This window comes from Paroedura picta, chromosome 16 (assembly GCF_049243985.1).
Source record: "Paroedura picta isolate Pp20150507F chromosome 16, Ppicta_v3.0, whole genome shotgun sequence".
In the NCBI taxonomy this organism is placed as follows: domain Eukaryota; kingdom Metazoa; phylum Chordata; class Lepidosauria; order Squamata; family Gekkonidae; genus Paroedura; species Paroedura picta.
The window spans coordinates 1,123,126-1,138,840 of record NC_135384.1 but is presented as its reverse complement, the minus strand read 5'-3'; the positions used below and the strand labels follow the sequence as shown (position 1 = coordinate 1,138,840).

Below are 15,715 nucleotides of genomic sequence, written 5' to 3'. Positions count from 1 at the left end.
GGCAGAGCTTCAGACTGCATTTCTGCTGCCTTACCACTCTGCGCCACAAGAGGCCACAAAAGGCATATCCCACCCTAGTGCTGCCATTTGGGATGAAGGATGCTCTGATGCTGTACGGAAAATGCACAAATCCCCAGAGGAATTCCATGAATTAGGTCTTCTTTCAGGGGCCGGTAGAACCGCCAACCTGCAAGCATATCCTGGAGTTCTGGAATCACAACAGTATTTTTGAGACCAGTGCTGCTTTGGAGTGTGGGCACAATTTCACAATTTCTCCAGACTTTCTCAAGCTGGAGTGGGCGACCCCTTGTACCACTCGGTCTTGGTGCATACTGGGGCAATCGCCAGGGCTGTCTGAGGCTTATGTAACCCGGAGCCAGGGACTGCTGTTTTCGCCTTCGTCCCCTCCATGCTGATTGCTGGCTTGACCCGAACCCTCGGCCACAGCCGGACTTGCCTCCTGGGGCAGGGCCACATCACCAAGGAAATCCCTGAAGATTTAAGGCGTTTTAATTCAACAGATACATAATGGGGGGGGGGGGGGGTCTGTGGAGCTCCGCTGCAGGCCCAGCCTCGGGGGGAATTCCAGCTTTGGAGGGTGGGCCCGGGGCTTTGCGCCCACTGCCGAGGTCCCTGGCCTCCATACTCCCCCGGGGGGGTGGTTTGGGAACCTCTGCAGCCTGATTGACAGTTTTGGCTTTTCCACAATTGCACGGGCCTCAGTACGCCGCGGTTGCCATGGTAAACATGGTGGCCACCCTCGCCCAAGATGGAGGCTGAAGACCGCGTGGGTAGGCGCCAGGGGCAAAAAAAAAACAGGCCTGCGCAAGGCGCTCTATCCTCCGCGCTCTATGGTGAGCGGCGAGAATTCCGCGCGCGGCGTCGAAGGGGTTCCAAGGGAGTGTCCCCAGTGCGCACGCGCTCCTCGCCGGCCGGCCGCCCCAGCGTGCAAATGGCCGCAGTTCTGAGCGCCTGCGCGCTGCGATAGGTGTGGCCCTCGAGTGACGAAGCGGGACCTTCAACGTACGCACGCGCGCCGAAGGAGCCAGCCTCCCTTTCCTGTGGAGGGCACGCGCGCCGGCCCAGGGTGTTCCGCTCTGGCCTCCCCGCGGCCGGCCGCGCGCGTGCTCAGAGCCGCAGGAAGGGCAGCGCGGCCCTCCCCGGCTTCCTCGCGGCCGGCGCGCAGGCGCGGGGGGCGGCGCCTTCCTGCCTGCGGCCGCCTCGCTCTGGGCTGGGCGCGGGCAGTGCGCGTGCGGAGGAAAAGGTGGCGGGGGGAAGGGCGAGGGGAGGCGATAAGTGCGCGTGCGCACTGCGGGCTGGGTTGCAGCAGGCAGCGGCGGCGGTTGAGCTCGCGGCGGGTGAGTGAGGGAGGGAGGGGGCCGCGGCGGGGGAGGGGCGGCGGAGGCGGCCGGGGGGGCGAGGGCGGGGCGGCGGGGCGGCGGCGCGGGCGCGGGGAGGGGGCGGCGGAAGGAGGGACGGACGGGAGGACGGACCCACGGCCTCCCCCTCGCCTCGCCTGGCCGGGCCTGGCCGCGCCTGCCCCTCGCGTGGCCGCGGGGGGGGGCGGGGGGGCGGGGCCTGGGGGGGAGGGGCGATCGGGCCTGGCGGGCGGCCCGGCCGGGGGCTGCGCTGCAGGGGCTGGAGGGGCCGCGCTGGGCCCTCCACGGACCGGGGGGGGTCTCACCTCGTCGGGGCCCCTTTGTCTCGGGGGGGGGGGGGTCGGGCTGGGCTCCAGGACCTGCCTTGGCGCGTCCCGGGGCGCCTGGCCCTCCCCGGAGCAGGTGGGCCCCCCGGGCAAGGGGTCGGCGGAAAGGGGGACTTGGCTGCTCCTTGGGCGCCCCGCCTTTCTCCCCCGTGGGGGCCGAGGCGGCTTCTGTAAGCCCCCCCCCTTGCTCTCTGCCCGGCGACTCTGGCTTTCCTGGGGGGGCGGCGGCATCCTCTGGGCCGGGAACAGGGTCGCTGTGGGGGGGGGGCAGGGAGTTATGAGGGTCCTGCATGGTGCAGGCGGGTGGACTAGATGACCCGGGGGCCCCTTCCCGCTCTTAGACTCTGATATATCTCCACACCAGACCTGTGAGGGAGGCTAGGTGGGGAGGGTCACCCAAGCCGCTTCCGTGGCCGAGTGGGGATTTGGGCCAAGGCCTAGTCCAGAGCTCTGGCCGCTCCGCTGCAGTGACCCTTGCCGGTGAGAGTGGGCTCTGGTGCTGGGAGCTGGCTCATGGGGTGGGAGTCGTCAGGTGGAGGGCAGCTCCCCTTCAGGGAGGGAGGAGTGGGCTGGGGCTGTCGGGATGGTTGCAAGACCCAATGTCTGAGTCTGAAATTAGGGGGGTGGACCAGCTGGGGGGGGGCTTCAAAAGGAACAGTGGCAGAGGGCATTGGCCTAGTACGGAAAGGGTCCTTTTTGTCCATGTGACTGAGACAAGGAGAGGGGTGGATGGAAGGGGCAAGAGGCTTGGCTGCCAGTGGGTGCCGGGCAGGTGAGCAGGCTATGTGATTCCCGGTGCGGCAACCGCATGCTTCAAACCCCCCCCCCCCCCGTTTTTAAAGCTTGTTTATTTAAACATTAATCTCTTGCCCTTTTTCTTGGCTTGAGGTGACTTACAGTAGTACAGGCTGAGAGTCCCTCATTCCTGAAGATGGGAGGGAGTGGAGGCTGGGAATTCCTCCCCTAAGGGCCCCGCTGCTGGCTGGGGCGTCTCCCCTGGGCTCCTGGGGACATCCCTCAGGTGTGAGGCTGGGCCTCTGAACTGGCAGGGGACGGAAACAGTGAAGGGTGGCTGGCCTGGCCTGATGTAGCAGAAGTCGAGGGCCTGGATGTGCTTGGGAACAGGGGACCCATTGAGCATGTGGGGCAGAGTGGGAGACAGTAGCCGAGACAGCTGCATTCAGGGAAGAGCTAGGTCTGTGTCCCGTAGCACCTCAGACACCCAGAAAGCTCAGATCTTGGAAATGTTGTGCCCCTCTCTGGCGCTCCTGGACTCGGGTCTAGTTTGTCTGCAGCAGCCCCCCATGGCTGCCCTCTGAGTCCATCTAGAGAAGGTCCCCCCTCCTCCGTGGCGCTCTGGAAGCGTGGTGTCTGTGCTGCCTTCCATATTGAGCCGGAGGGCTCCAAGCGGTGGGCCTTCCCTGGGCCATGTGGCTGGGGCTGGCTCTCTGCAGCGGCAGCTTAGCTGAATCATGCCTGGTGTTGGCAGGAAGCGAGGGAGCCTCTCTCCAAACATGTGGCACGGAGGAGAGCGGAGAGCGGCTGGCTTTCTCTCGGCCGCTTGCGAAGCGGGTTAAAACTTCCTGCCTGGTTCAGCAGCTCCCTCCCCCCTTTTCCCTCCACAAAATTGGAAGCATGCGGTGTTGCCCGGGGCCCTGGGCGGCAACAGGGCCACCTCTCCGGAGGAGCTGTCATCCCCTCCTGGGTGAGCCTTGCCTGTGGACAGTTGTCCTCATCAATTATCGGTCCCTCGGGCAGGTGAGGAGTGGCTTGCAATGACCCGCTGCGGAGGCGCTAAAAGCAGCAGCCCCGCAGCTCCCAGGAGAGGGGAAATGAATCTCCTCTGCTCTTGCGGCGGGGAGCGGGGCCTGCGTCCACACAAGCTGCTGCCGCCGCTTGGCATGCCTGCTTTGTCTTTGGTCCTGAGGCTGGAGTGCCTCACCTCTAGCCCCCCGCCCCCCCCCCCCACTCTCCTGGAAGATGGGAAGGGTTCTGGCCACTTCGAGGGCTCTGTGCCTGCAAGCGAGCTCTAACTTCCGCCTCTTAAGAAGCCCTGAGCACAAGCAAAAGGGGCAGTGGGGCAGCAGACAGGCGCCATCCAATTCCTGATTTTTGGCATGAAGGCAGAGAGCTACTTGAGCAGGGATTGAGCAGGGGCCGTGGGGGTCCCTGGGCACCCCCAGGGGCTTATTGGTCTCCACCAGAAATTTATTCTTGGGCCCCATGCAGGGTGGCAGGGCTTTCCGGGCTGCCTGGAAGGCACAGGAAGAAAATAGACCACAACACAGGAGTAAGGGCTGGGCTTGGTGGTGTAAAGCAAGGTGCTCAGATCTTGGCTGGGGAAATGTACTTGCTACCCCTCCAGCCCCCCCCCCCCTTCAAGGTGGTGTCTGGCTCTGCTGCTTTAGGACTCCAAAGGCCTTGTCCTTTACTCACTTGGGATTTGCAGGTTTCCTTTGTATGGAAAGAAAACTGGAATTCTTCTGGCTTGCTTTTCCTGCCAGTGAGCCACAGGCACAACTGCCTCCCGAACCCCTGGCATGAAAGCTAAAGAATGAATGAGATTCTGATTGAAGAGCATTTCCGAGTGTAGCCATGTGGAACTGCAGAGGAAAAGCTGAGTTCGAGTCCAGGAACACCTGAGAGACCAACTAGATCTTCAGAGTTGGGGGGTGAAAGGCAGAACTCCCACTGTCTGATTTCAGCTTCGGAATGAAGTTGTCTTTGGGGTAGGGAGAGCCTTTGGCCCTTCTTCTCTGTTCATGCTTGCAAAGCTTTATAAGCTGCTTGTCCCAAGGGAAGTGCCTGTTCACGTCCATTAGGGGCCGGTGGAGGAGGTCCTGCCGATGAGGACTTGCTTTAGTCCTGAGCAACCCTGGAAAACTTCCAGTTCCCTGGTCTGAGCACTAGACCTTCTAGATACCAGTCTTACTGGCCACTGGAATGCACCACCCATCAGCAGAGAAGTGGCCCATGTGTCAGGCGGAGTAGCTGCCTCTTTGAGTGCTGCTTTCTCTCTGTCTGGGCTCAGGATGCTGATGGCCAGATTCTCTGCACTGGTCATGCTGCCTGGGACTCCTGCTCTGTGGCAGGTTGCTGTCGAAGGGGTCTTGGGGCCATTTGGTGAGGGATGCCTGCCTGTGTCTCACAGGTGCTGTCCTGATGGGCTGCAGGGGAGGCTTCCGTGGCAGATGTGAGGTGGGCCAAGTGAAGAACTGAGAGCTGACTGGAGTCTCCAGGTGGCCACGTGGTCCCTTTCCCACATGCACTGGCCGCTTTGCCAGACAGAGCTGGGGGGTGTCAGTCTCCGTGGTCAGGGCCTCCAGGAACTAGGGCATCCCTGGGTTTTTTAATAGTTTAAAGCTGAGGCTCTGAAAATGCTGGGTCAGGGGCTGGCTGCAGGAAGGTCTCCTCGTGCAAGGCGGAGGTGGCACAAAGTGTCTCCAGCTGTTGGTACCTAGTTCTTGGGCGCTCTCCGTCTGTCTGCTGCCGTGCGATTTTGGGCGCATGGAGGTTGACCTTTCTTCCCTTCTCTCCCCTGGGCCCAGCAGTTCCCATAACACCTCCTCCACCATGGCTGATGACCTAGACTTCGAGACCGGCGATGCCGGGGCCTCCGCCACCTTCCCCATGCAGTGCTCCGCTCTCCGCAAGAACGGCTTTGTGGTGCTCAAAGGGCGTCCCTGCAAGATTGTGGAGATGTCGACCTCCAAGACAGGCAAGCATGGGCATGCCAAAGTAAGTGTGCTTCGTCCCCCTGGCCTCGGGCGGGTCCCGGCCTCTGGGGACGCCTCGTCTCCGTCCCTTGCCTGGGGGCAGGCCTTCTTTGTGCAGGAATCTGCACTGGAGGCATAGGTGGGTTTTTCCTTGCCCTAGTTATTTATTGACTGCCTTTCTCCTCAGTGGGAGAAGCCGCTTAAAACATTCTCCCCCCTCCGTTGTATCCTAGGAGCAACCCTTTATGCTCCGAGTGGGAGCCTGGCCAGAGGGCCCCCAATGAACTTCCATGGCAGAACAGAGATTCGAACCTGGCTCCCCCAGATTCTAGTCCACTGCACCACACTGGTTGCCCCCGGCAGGGCACAGAAGCACGTGGTGATCTGGCTTTCCGAGAGGAAATGTTCCCATTCAAACTTCACATCATGCTCGCCGGAGCAGGCAGCCCTGCCAAGCGCCTGGGTTTGACCGTGCTTCATGTCCCCCATTTAGCCCACCCAGCAGACTTGATTTACAGTCCTGAAAGCTATAAATAAGCAGACTATATTTACACTTGCAAGGCAGGATATTCACCACGGAGAAATAGCCGCCTGGGGAGGTTTTTAGCCCCTGGCCACTGATGGCCTGTGATGCGGCTCCTGGGTGTGAGAGGGGCTCTTACCTGGGGACAGGCATTTAAGCTGGGATTCTGGCTGCCGATTCATGCTGGCTCCATGTGGGGAGCCCTTCATACACGCTGGAAGGCTGCAGCCGGAAAAACTGGCCTGTCAATCAGACCAGCTGTGAGCATCCGCTCCTCCTCTAGCGCTCACTGCTGGCAGACCCCCTCCCCACCCCCGGATGGGCTTCAGGGAGCTCCTTCTTGCCTCAAGGTGCTGGTGCCTTTGCTGATGGCTATGCCTGCTGGTGGGGGAGGCTGCACCACAGCCATGCACAGGTGCACCAGCTCAAGCGCTCTGGTTGGGGGTCACGGAGGAGGGATGTTCCTGACGGAAACGGGCCAGGAAACGAGGGAAGAGGCTGCGTGGGTCGCTGTTTGGAGTGGGCCCACTATGGGACTGAGAAGCGCAGTCTAGATTTCGGTGTGTCGGATGGTGCTGCCACCCAAGGAGGGAAAGGGGCTGTGGCTCAGTGTGGGGCCTGCAGAAGGCCCCGCCTTCGATCCCTGGCTTCTCCAGTTGTTATTTATCTATGTTGGGAAATGCCTGCACCTGGGACTTGGAGAGCCGTTTCCAGACGGAGTAGGCAAGACTTCCCTTGATGGGTCTGATTTGCTGTATAGAGAGGCTGAGGGACCTGGTAAGGTGGAGAGCGGACAGGAGGGCTCTCTTGAAGGTTGTCCCTCAGAGGAAGGCAGGGAAAGGTTCCTGTTGGCCGCAGGGGGTAGGACCTGCAGTCATAGCTTTAAACTACGTGGTTAGGTATCAGGAAAAACAATTTTTCCTGAAGAGTAATCTGGCAGTGGAATCGACTGCCTAAGGAGGTCGGGCGCTCCCCCTCATTGGTCTTCAAGAATCAGCTGGAGAGATACTTTTCATTGATGCTTTGGGTTGATCCTGCACTGAGCAGGGGGTGGGACTAGATGGCCTGGATGGCCCCTTCCCACTCTGGGATTCTAGGAGTCTAGTTCAGCAGTGGAATGGGCTGCCTGCCGTCTTCAAGCAGCGGCTAGACAGATCCTCCAGGCTGGTCCTGCATTGAACAAGGCGTGGGACTAGATGGCCTCTATTGTTCCTTCCAGCTCCAGAAATCTATGATTCAAGGCAACTTCTTCTGTGTTCATGATACGGGGAAGGGGGGGGGGGGCACAAGGTGAAGCCTGATTGGTTGGGTCTAGTGTGCCAGGAGGTAGTTTGGCATCCAGTGCAGAGGCAGGGCATCCAGTGCCCACCCCCCCAGGAGTCCAGGGTATCTCAGGGGCTGGACTGTGGGGAGAATTTTATTATTCCCGCCTCGGGCCGACTTCTGTCTCTCCGTGATGCAGGTTTGGCCTGCGGCTCAACCATTGGCCCGAGGACACCTAGGGAGGTTGATGGCTCAGGGAGGATTTGAACACAGCTCTCGCTGGCTCCTCCGGCCACAACTTTCTGAGCTGTGCAGCTGGTGAGTGCCCTTGCCAGGGTGCCTGCTTAACGCTTCCTCTCCCCCCTCCATTAGGTGCATCTTGTTGGTATTGACATCTTCACCGGGAAGAAATATGAAGACATCTGCCCTTCCACCCACAACATGGATGTGCCCAATATCAAGAGAAATGATTTCCAGGTAGGCGGCAGAGGCCGGGCGTGCAGCTGGACGGAGAGGCCTGGCGGGCACGGGCACGTGGGACGAGGGCTCTGAGGATACTGTGAGGGTCCCGGGACATCTTTGTGGACCAACGGGGAGGTCTTTCATTGTTGCAGGATTGTGCCCACGTGGGATGGGGTGAGGTCTGCCAGGGGGAAGGGCTGCAGAGAATGCAGAGCCCAGCTCATGTCCCTCTCCCTCTGGGAGAGAGGTCTCAGTGGCAGGCCTGCACTGGCCCGAAGGACCCCTCCTGGGCCTGCCGGGCGGGCTGGGGGATGCCAGCACAGCCTTGTTGGGGAGGGGGCAGGGCAGAAGAGCTCTTCCCACTCTTTCCCTTTGGGGTGCGAAGAGAATCATCTTTTCCCTGCTTGATGGCCGGTCTTCTCTCTGCCTGCCCCCCTCCAGCTTATTGGGATCCAAGATGGGTACCTCTCCCTGCTCCAAGACAGTGGAGAAGTGCGGGAGGACCTGCGCCTTCCAGAGGGAGACCTGGGCAAGGAGATTGAACAGAAATACGACTGTGGCGAAGAAATTCTGGTGAGGGGCAGCTCTGCTTTTCCCGGCACACTTTTTTTTGGGGGTGGGGGATCTGCATGACCCAGTTGCCAACTCCACGTGTTCCCCGGAGCTTTTCTTTCATGACAACCAATCCCTGGGCATCAGAGACTAGTTTTGTGGGAGAAAGCGGCTGCTCCGTGCCATTGTTCACCAGCGAGACCCCTCCCCGCACCTTCTGCAGGCTCCGCCCCCTCCACCTCCTGGTGTTTAGCAACCCAGAGTGGGAAACGCCTCTCCCCTTCCTTTCAGATCACCGTGCTGTCTGCAATGACTGAGGAAGCTGCGGTTGCTATTAAGGCCATGGCTAAATAAAGAAACCACAGGTGAGTCCTAGCGGGCTGGTGGGAGGAGAGCTCAGCGCCGGAGGCTGGCTGGAGTCCTCTGGCAGAGCCCCGGTGCCTGATTGTGGCTTCTGCTTCTTCCAGGGCAGCAGCAGCAGCAGCTCCACCTTGTTATGAACCAGAGAGGATCGCATCCCGCAGACAGGCTCGATTTGGCTCCAAACCACCCAAATCTTTTTTTTTTCTCTCTCCCTCTTCCTTTAAAAAGCAAAATCTTCCCCATCCCCTTTTGAATTAAACAAGAGAAAACAAACTTTTTATTTTGTGGTCTTTTAAAAGAAAGCTGGATGCTGACGTATTCCTTTTAATTTTTTTTTCCGGGTTTGGTTTCCCCCCCCCCCCCCCAGTCCCCTCCCTCTCTCCGGTGCGAGTAACACTACAGCTGTTTTCTGGCAAAAGAAGTTGAGAATTTGCACTTAAAGGAAACATATTTAAACTGCTAGAAGGAGGAAAAAACCTTGCAAGAGACTCGTGTTTGAATTGTTCTTTTTTTCCTTTTTTAAGCTTGATGCTTCTGTGCTGAGGTGGTGGGGGTGGGAGAGAAGCGGCCCCCCCTTTGCAGGAACAACTGAAACGGAGCTGAAGACCAGCGGGAGCTGCAGATGGCGGCACTCTTTGCCCCGTGGAATGTGTGTGTTCTTGTGAGCCTTTCTGTTGAGGGGAGGTGGGAGGGGAGGGGCCGCCCTCCCCCCTCACGCTTTTGAAGCTTGTTTCTCATTGGTGGTTGCAGCAGCTTGGCCCATCGTCCTGGATGGCTTCCTTTCCCCCTAGGCGGAGGTTACCCATTCCGTGTGGTTTTGGTAGTTTTTATTTTTTGGATCACTGTTCTGGTTGCTTGCTTAGCCCCCCCCCCTAATTCTTTCTAGAGTACGCAAGCCCCCCCTCCCCTACTGGAACTGGGGGGGCAGGTCTTTGCCAGGCTTGGGAGCACAGTAACCCCCCCCCCAAGACAAAAAAAAAAAAGCAGCAGAGTGGACTTTGTTCTTACAGCTTGCCTGGTGAAGATGCACATTTTGCCCGAATCCCACCTGGGCTCCGGCCCCTGTCAATCATGTTCTCTTTTCTGGCAGTTCTCTAGCACGGCCCTCCCCCCCCCCTCCGAGCCCTTTGTACTGGGTAACCGAGAGCTGTTCAAGGTAGGGATCTTCTGGGGGAGCCAACTTGCACCCCGACTGTTTCCCCGGTTCATATCTGACCCCACCCCTGCTGTGACAGGTCAGCGCCGTGGCCGCCTCCTCCCCTTCCCCCTCCCCTGTTAATCCAACACATTTGTTAATCAACCTCAATAAAAAAAAAACATGTTTAATATGAAAATAGCTGGCTCTGGGTGTCTCATTTCCTAGGGTCTGGCAGGGCCCGCCTGGAAAAGCTGAGGAGGTCATTGGCTGTCTGGGCTGCAGAGCTTTTTCCAGGGAGCCTGCTGTGCACTTGTGCCCCGAGCACAGGGGGTGGGTGGGACGGGGAGTCCTGCTTGGCGTCCAGGGTGGCCCAGCTCTCTTGCACACAGGCCAAAGCCTTCCGCAGGGCACGGGCGACTTCCCAGAGGAACTGTTTCTGCCCTGAGCTACTGCAGTGAAGTCCGCATGGCTGCCTGGAGTGGAGAGGTGCCATCATGTATCTCTTGGGCTGCGGAGCTGCTGCAGAGGCTCTAGGCTGCCTCCTGCCCTGGAACCCGCTTGGCAAGTGGAAGGCCACAGGTTCAGTTCCCGGCATCTCCAGTAAGAAGGGCCAGGAGGTAGCTGATGGGGAAGACCTCCGCCAGGGACCCTGGAGAGCCAGTCTGAGTGGACAATGATGACCTTGATAGGCCAAGGATCCGTCAGGGAAAGAGGCCATGGCTCAGTGGCAGAGCCTCTGCTTGACCTGCAGGGAGTCCCTGGTTCAATTCCCAGCAATTCCAGGCAGGAGGGGTTGGGAAAGAAAACTTTCCCAAGAGAAGGAGATTCATTCTGGGGTCTGGGGCCATCCTCACGGGGGAGTTCAGGCAGGGTGGAGTAACACAATTTGATGCCTTTTTATACCACTGATGTTTTGTGCCTGAAGAAGAACTAAGTGCTGTACAAGTGAATGTTGGCTGTGCGGTCACGCCTGACTTAATTTTATTACTGCCACGAGGGGGGAAAGTGAAGCCTGGAAATTTGAACTATAACTATTTGAACCATGCACACACACACACTTGCTAGCTTTCAATCCCCCCGCCTCTGGAAAAAAAACCACTCCAGACAATCCCTCCTGAAAAGGAATTAGGCTAAATGTATTTGGACTGCAATTTCTGGTCACAAAAACTGGTCACTGGGTGAGGGAGGGTGAAGGAGCAGATGCATTCGGTCTTGCCCAGAGGAGGAAGGCTTCTTTGCGCACCGGGAGCACCTGCAGCAGCGGCACCGCTGGCCTCACTTGTGGTAGAAGCGCTGCCCTTGAGGGTGCTGGATGAAGGGGTGGCGGGGCGCCGGCTGGGGAGAGGTCTGGAAGCCAGACTGCAAGGCAAGGGGAGACGGGAAGGGCTGCAGCGAGAGAACCAGCCCCAGTCCTCTCAGGCCACGCAGGGTCGCAGACGGATGGAGCGACACTCCACAGGCAGGCAGGGAGTGCTGGGGCCTAGGCCAGGCCCCAAGGTTGCAGGGATCAAAGGAAGAGAACCCTGTCAACTCCCCCCCCCTCCCCCTCCCCGAAAGGTCCAGAGTGGGGCTGGAGCAGAGCAATGCTCTCTGGAGAAGAATCTTGGCCTCGGCCCCTCGAATGTTCCCTGGCATCAGTTAGAAGGGTGGGATCCCTTTGCTTCCTGCATGGCTTGAGGGGGACCAAGTTCCCCCCTCTTCTCCCCCCGGTGCTTACCGTGTGCGGCTGTTGGGGGGCAGTTCCATGGGAGAAGCTGCCCGGGGAAGCAGGACGGGCAGGGTGGGTGTAGGCCAGATTGGGCTGAAGGGAAACGCACATGAGAAACAACAAAAACTAGTCAGCCAAGGAAGGGGACCCTGGCGTGGTGCCCACCAAACATTTTCAGAAGGAGGTGGGGCTAGGAGGGGCTCTTGCTCACACGGCCGTGCAGATGAAAGAGCACCACTGGTGCGCATTGCTCCTTCCTCCTTCCCAGGGCACTTTGCAAAGGAGCCTTTGTGTGTGTGTGTGAGGGGCGGGTGTCTCTGATTTAGTTTAAAGCGACAGGTGCATCAACAACTGTGTGGGCGGCTTCCTTGTTGCAGTGAGATTAGCAAAATCCAGCCTGCTTCTCACTAAACTCAGCGCTGTTTAACTGGAGAGCCCCCTCTCCGCCTGGCGCTCACCTTTGCAGCCGTCTGCATTTGGACCGGGATCTGTGGGGCTTGCAGGAGCCCCTGATTGGGGTGGAGAGCCTGCGGGTGCATCGGGCGGAGCGTTGACTGCGGAGACGAGAACAGCAGAGAGATTTATGCCCCACCTGCCCCCCTTACGCTTCCCCTAAACGGTAGCAAAGGGAGCTTGCCAATAAACAGAAGCCACAAATGAACGGGGCTCAGAGGACAAGAGACACCGGAACACACACCAGCATGAGACTGGTTCAGCACACCTCTGGCCAGTCCGGAGGATCTATTTGGGGATGGGTCATGGCTCACAGACAGCGCCTCTGACCACCATGCAGAAGGTCCCAGGTTCACTCCCCGGCATCTCCAGTCAACCCCAGTCTGCATCAATCCCTGGGTGGCAGCCTTGGGCCCCAACCCTTCCTGCGCAGGCACCCAACGGGCACTCACCGAATCCGTGAACCCAGATTGCTGGTTGGCATGTTCCAGCTGCTTCTGCAGAGGGATGGTGGTGCTTGGTGGGATGAAACCTACACAGGGGCAAGAAAGAAGCCAGTGAAGAAAGGGGGGCCAAAACCGGGGCAGAGTCTGGCTTGCTTTTCAACGGCCTCCAGCCCCCAAACCGCCCCCCTGGCTTGGCTGGGGCCTCCCTCCCCCCCCCCCCCGCTGGTCCACAGGAATGAGTCCCAGCTGACACCTACTTAGTTCAGGGTCTCACCTGGCTGGGCAGTGGAGAAGTGGCTGTGGAGGGCATAGCCGGACTGCTGCTGGGACAAGTACTGCATGGTCGGGAAAGCAGAAGGACCTAAGAGGAGACCGAGGAAAGGCTGAGGGGGGGCCCTTTGTGGCTCTGGCCAAGCAGAGCTCTGCACCCTTGGCAGCCCCCTGCCCAAGCAAACCCACAAGGGCCCAAGGCTGCGGGGAAGTGCCCCCCACCCCCACAGGCGCTGCAGGCAAATCACACCCAATCTTCTCTCCGGGGGTTCTGCCCCGCCCTGCTCTCACCTCTGATGGAAGGGCTGCTGGCATAGCTGACGGGCACGGTGTGCTGGCTCTGGCCCACGGCGTAGGGGCTGTGGCCGGACTGACTGCTCTGGTACTGCCCGTGCTCCGGGGTGCCAGTTGGGAAGGCTGGCTGGGGGGCAAAGTGCCGCGTCTGAGGGGGAGAAAAAGGGGCCGTTAAAACAGCGAGCCGCTGCAGGGAGCGGGGGGGGGGCAAGGGTGGCAGTGCCCCATTGCCTTGTGTCTCTCTGTGTTTCAGTCCCTGTTATGATGAAGAATAGTTATGATGCACATGTGTGTGCGTGTGTTTTAAAAAGGATTTCGCACAGGAAGGTGGGCTGGCTCTGCGGAGTCTTGCCGGGATCCGGCATGCCCTTGCAGGTCAAAGCCAGCATGAGCCCCTCTCCCTCAGGCAGTCTGGAAGGAGAAATGAAACCAAACGGTGTTGGGGAACCCTCACCTTCCCTGGCATCACAACCGGCAAACTCACCGTGATCACGGGGGGTCCGAACATCTGCTTGGCCCTGTCGGCTGGGATCAGGGTGCCAGCTCGGCTGTGTCCCCCTGGGCTCCCTGCGGCAGAAAGGAAAGGTTGGAAGACAGTGAGGAGGGAAATACGGGGAGGGGGAAAACACTCTCCTCCTCTCTCCAGAGCCTTCAGGGAGAGCGGTATATAAATGTGAATTAATAAAAATAAATAAAATAAACAGTGCTTTGTTGTTACCCACCCTGAACCAATTGGGGGGGGGGTTGATCTAGAAAAATTACAATTATTAGGAATAATTTTATTATTAAAGACAAGCAAAATGCGAGGCAGGGAAGGGCTGAGGCAGTGCCTGCAAAGGGCTGTCTGTTCTTTCTGTGCCTGGCACTGCCAACCTCCCCCCCGGGACGCCTCCTGCCACTTCTGCCTCGACTCCCTCTTCCTCGGCAGCCCCCCCCTACACACACCTTGCATGTTCAGGATGTGGGCCCCGGCGTGGACAGCCATGCCCTGCTGGTAGGCAGCTGCAGTCAGGGTCGTCATGTCGCTGTGGCAAGGGGCAAGAAGAGACATGAGGCATCCAGGAAGCCCCTCCCCCCACACCTCCCAGTGCCCCACTGGCCCACCAAACTCAGAGCCTCCTGACTCTTGTGCTCTCCCCACCCAGCCTTCAGAGCAGGAGAGAGTCCAAGTGAGGAGGAGGGACCACCATCAGCAGTCCTGTGTAGAGGAACCCTCTGCACTTCCTCTACTGTACAGCTCCTGGCTGGCAAGCAGAAGGTCCCTGGTTCAATCCCCAGCATCTCCGGCTTAAAGGCTCAGGAGACATGATGGCTTCTCCCAAGGCTGGCTGGAACTCAGAAGGCCTCATCTTCTGACCTCTAGGTCTCGTGCTCCCAGGCAGCCTGTCCTCCTACTAAGGGGGCGGGGGGGGGAAGAGAGGCTCACCCACCTCTGCTCTTTACGGCGGCGTTTCTCTTCCTCGTGGAGCACTTTTTTCAGCTGGAGGAAGAGCTGGTGCTTCTCCTCCTGCAAGGCTTGAAGCTTCTCCTGCAGCTTCAGGATCTAGGGAGAGGAGAGGACAGCGGGGGAGTGTCAGGAGGGTGCCTCTGAGCAGGACGCTCTCTCCCAGACGCCACCCACCTGCTCTTTGGTCTCCTCCAGGGACATGCGTTCCTCCATCTCCTTTTTCCGCCGCCTCTCCTGCTCCTCCTTCATCTTCTGCTCCATCATCTTGTCTACCTCTTCTTCCTCTGTGGGACAGAAAGAGGAGGATGGAAGATGGGACTTTCCAGAAAAGGGAAGGGGAAGGACTGTGGCTCAGTGGCAGAGCATTTGCTTGGCATGTGGATGATCCCATGTTCAGTCCCCGGCATCCCCAGGTTAGAGGACCAGGCAGTCGGGCATGTGAAGACCTCTCCTCAAGCCCCTGGGTTGCCACTGCCTCGCTGTGTAGAGATGGCGATGGACCAAGAGTCTGACGATGTCTAATGTAGATTCACGTGTGTCCGGGGTGTGTGGCAGGCATAGGTTCCAGGGCCAGAAGAGACACACTCCCCAAGTGAGGGAAGCGCACAAAAGACCCCATGGAGAATCCCCGGCAGGTGCTTAAAGGGTCTCTGGGGGCACATCTTGTGAGCAGCCTCGGGGGGGGGGGGGGGCTCCCACCAGGACAGAGTGCAGCAACAGCTGCGTGACACCCGGCTCTGACTGGGGAGAAGGCATGGAGATGCGCGACACAACCCCCCAGGAGGGATTAGGAAGGGGCCCAAGAAACCCTCTGGGGCCCATCCGGAGGGGCTGGCAGTGGGCTGCTGCGGCAGAGGAGGGGTGAGAGCCTGTGGGCCCGGCCTCCTGTCGTCCAAGGCGAAGAGAGCAAGCCCGACCCCCTCCCCGCCGCTGCCCCTTCGTGTCCGGCTTGGGGGACGGGAAGGGAGCGGGAGGCAGGTCTCATCTCTGGGTCTCCCTGGGAGGAGGGAAGCGACGCGCCTTGGGGGAGGGACCAGGGGGGTGTCTGTGCCTGTTTGCGGGGGGCCAGAAGAGGCCGAGAAGGGCCCTCCCGCTCCCCCTCCCGCTCCGTGGCCTGCCTCGCGGGGCCGTCGTGCCGCTCACCCTGCCGCTTCCGCTCGCGCTCGACCATGACGTGCCGGTGCAGGGCGCGGGCCATGGCCGAGCTCAGCTTCGGCCGCTCCAGCAGCGCCGGCATCGCCCCCCCCCCTGACGCCCCCGCGGAGCCCCCGAGACCCGAACGGCGGCCGAGAAGGCGGGCGGCGGGCGGGCGAGAAGGCGGGGCCGGCCACAGACGGCGCCGCTTCCGCTTCCGGGTCACGCGGGACAGGGAGGG

The 15,715-nt window shown here is 59.8% G+C and overlaps 2 protein-coding genes across 5 annotated transcripts; one reads left to right on the top strand and one right to left on the bottom strand.

The window, feature by feature from the left end:
- Positions 1 to 1,201: 1,201 nt before the first annotated feature.
- On the top strand, positions 1,202 to 8,857 carry EIF5A (eukaryotic translation initiation factor 5A). 4 transcript variants are annotated; one of them, XM_077314474.1, is made up of 6 exons: positions 1,202 to 1,358; positions 5,257 to 5,443; positions 7,580 to 7,684; positions 8,111 to 8,242; positions 8,513 to 8,586; positions 8,689 to 8,857. In XM_077314474.1, exons 2-5 carry the CDS (start codon positions 5,279 to 5,281, stop codon positions 8,573 to 8,575), a joined length of 465 nt encoding a protein of 154 aa, XP_077170589.1. In that variant the 5' UTR covers positions 1,202 to 1,358; positions 5,257 to 5,278; the 3' UTR covers positions 8,576 to 8,586; positions 8,689 to 8,857. The 4 variants fall into 4 exon arrangements, with proteins under 4 accessions (XP_077170589.1, XP_077170591.1, XP_077170590.1 ...); XM_077314476.1 differs by having other exon boundaries at positions 8,513 to 8,587; positions 8,693 to 8,857; XM_077314475.1 differs by having other exon boundaries at positions 1,204 to 1,358; positions 5,254 to 5,443.
- A 1,980-nt stretch (positions 8,858 to 10,837) lies between these two features.
- On the bottom strand, positions 10,838 to 15,659 carry GPS2 (G protein pathway suppressor 2). Its single transcript, XM_077314471.1, has 11 exons — positions 15,484 to 15,659; positions 14,515 to 14,624; positions 14,324 to 14,436; positions 13,839 to 13,918; positions 13,378 to 13,460; positions 12,891 to 13,041; positions 12,604 to 12,690; positions 12,336 to 12,415; positions 11,889 to 11,984; positions 11,440 to 11,523; positions 10,838 to 11,081 (listed from the first exon to the last, which is right to left on the bottom strand). Exons 1-11 carry the CDS (start codon positions 15,575 to 15,577, stop codon positions 10,998 to 11,000), a joined length of 1,062 nt encoding a protein of 353 aa, XP_077170586.1. The 5' UTR covers positions 15,578 to 15,659; the 3' UTR covers positions 10,838 to 10,997.
- Between the last annotated feature and the right edge of the window lie 56 nt (positions 15,660 to 15,715).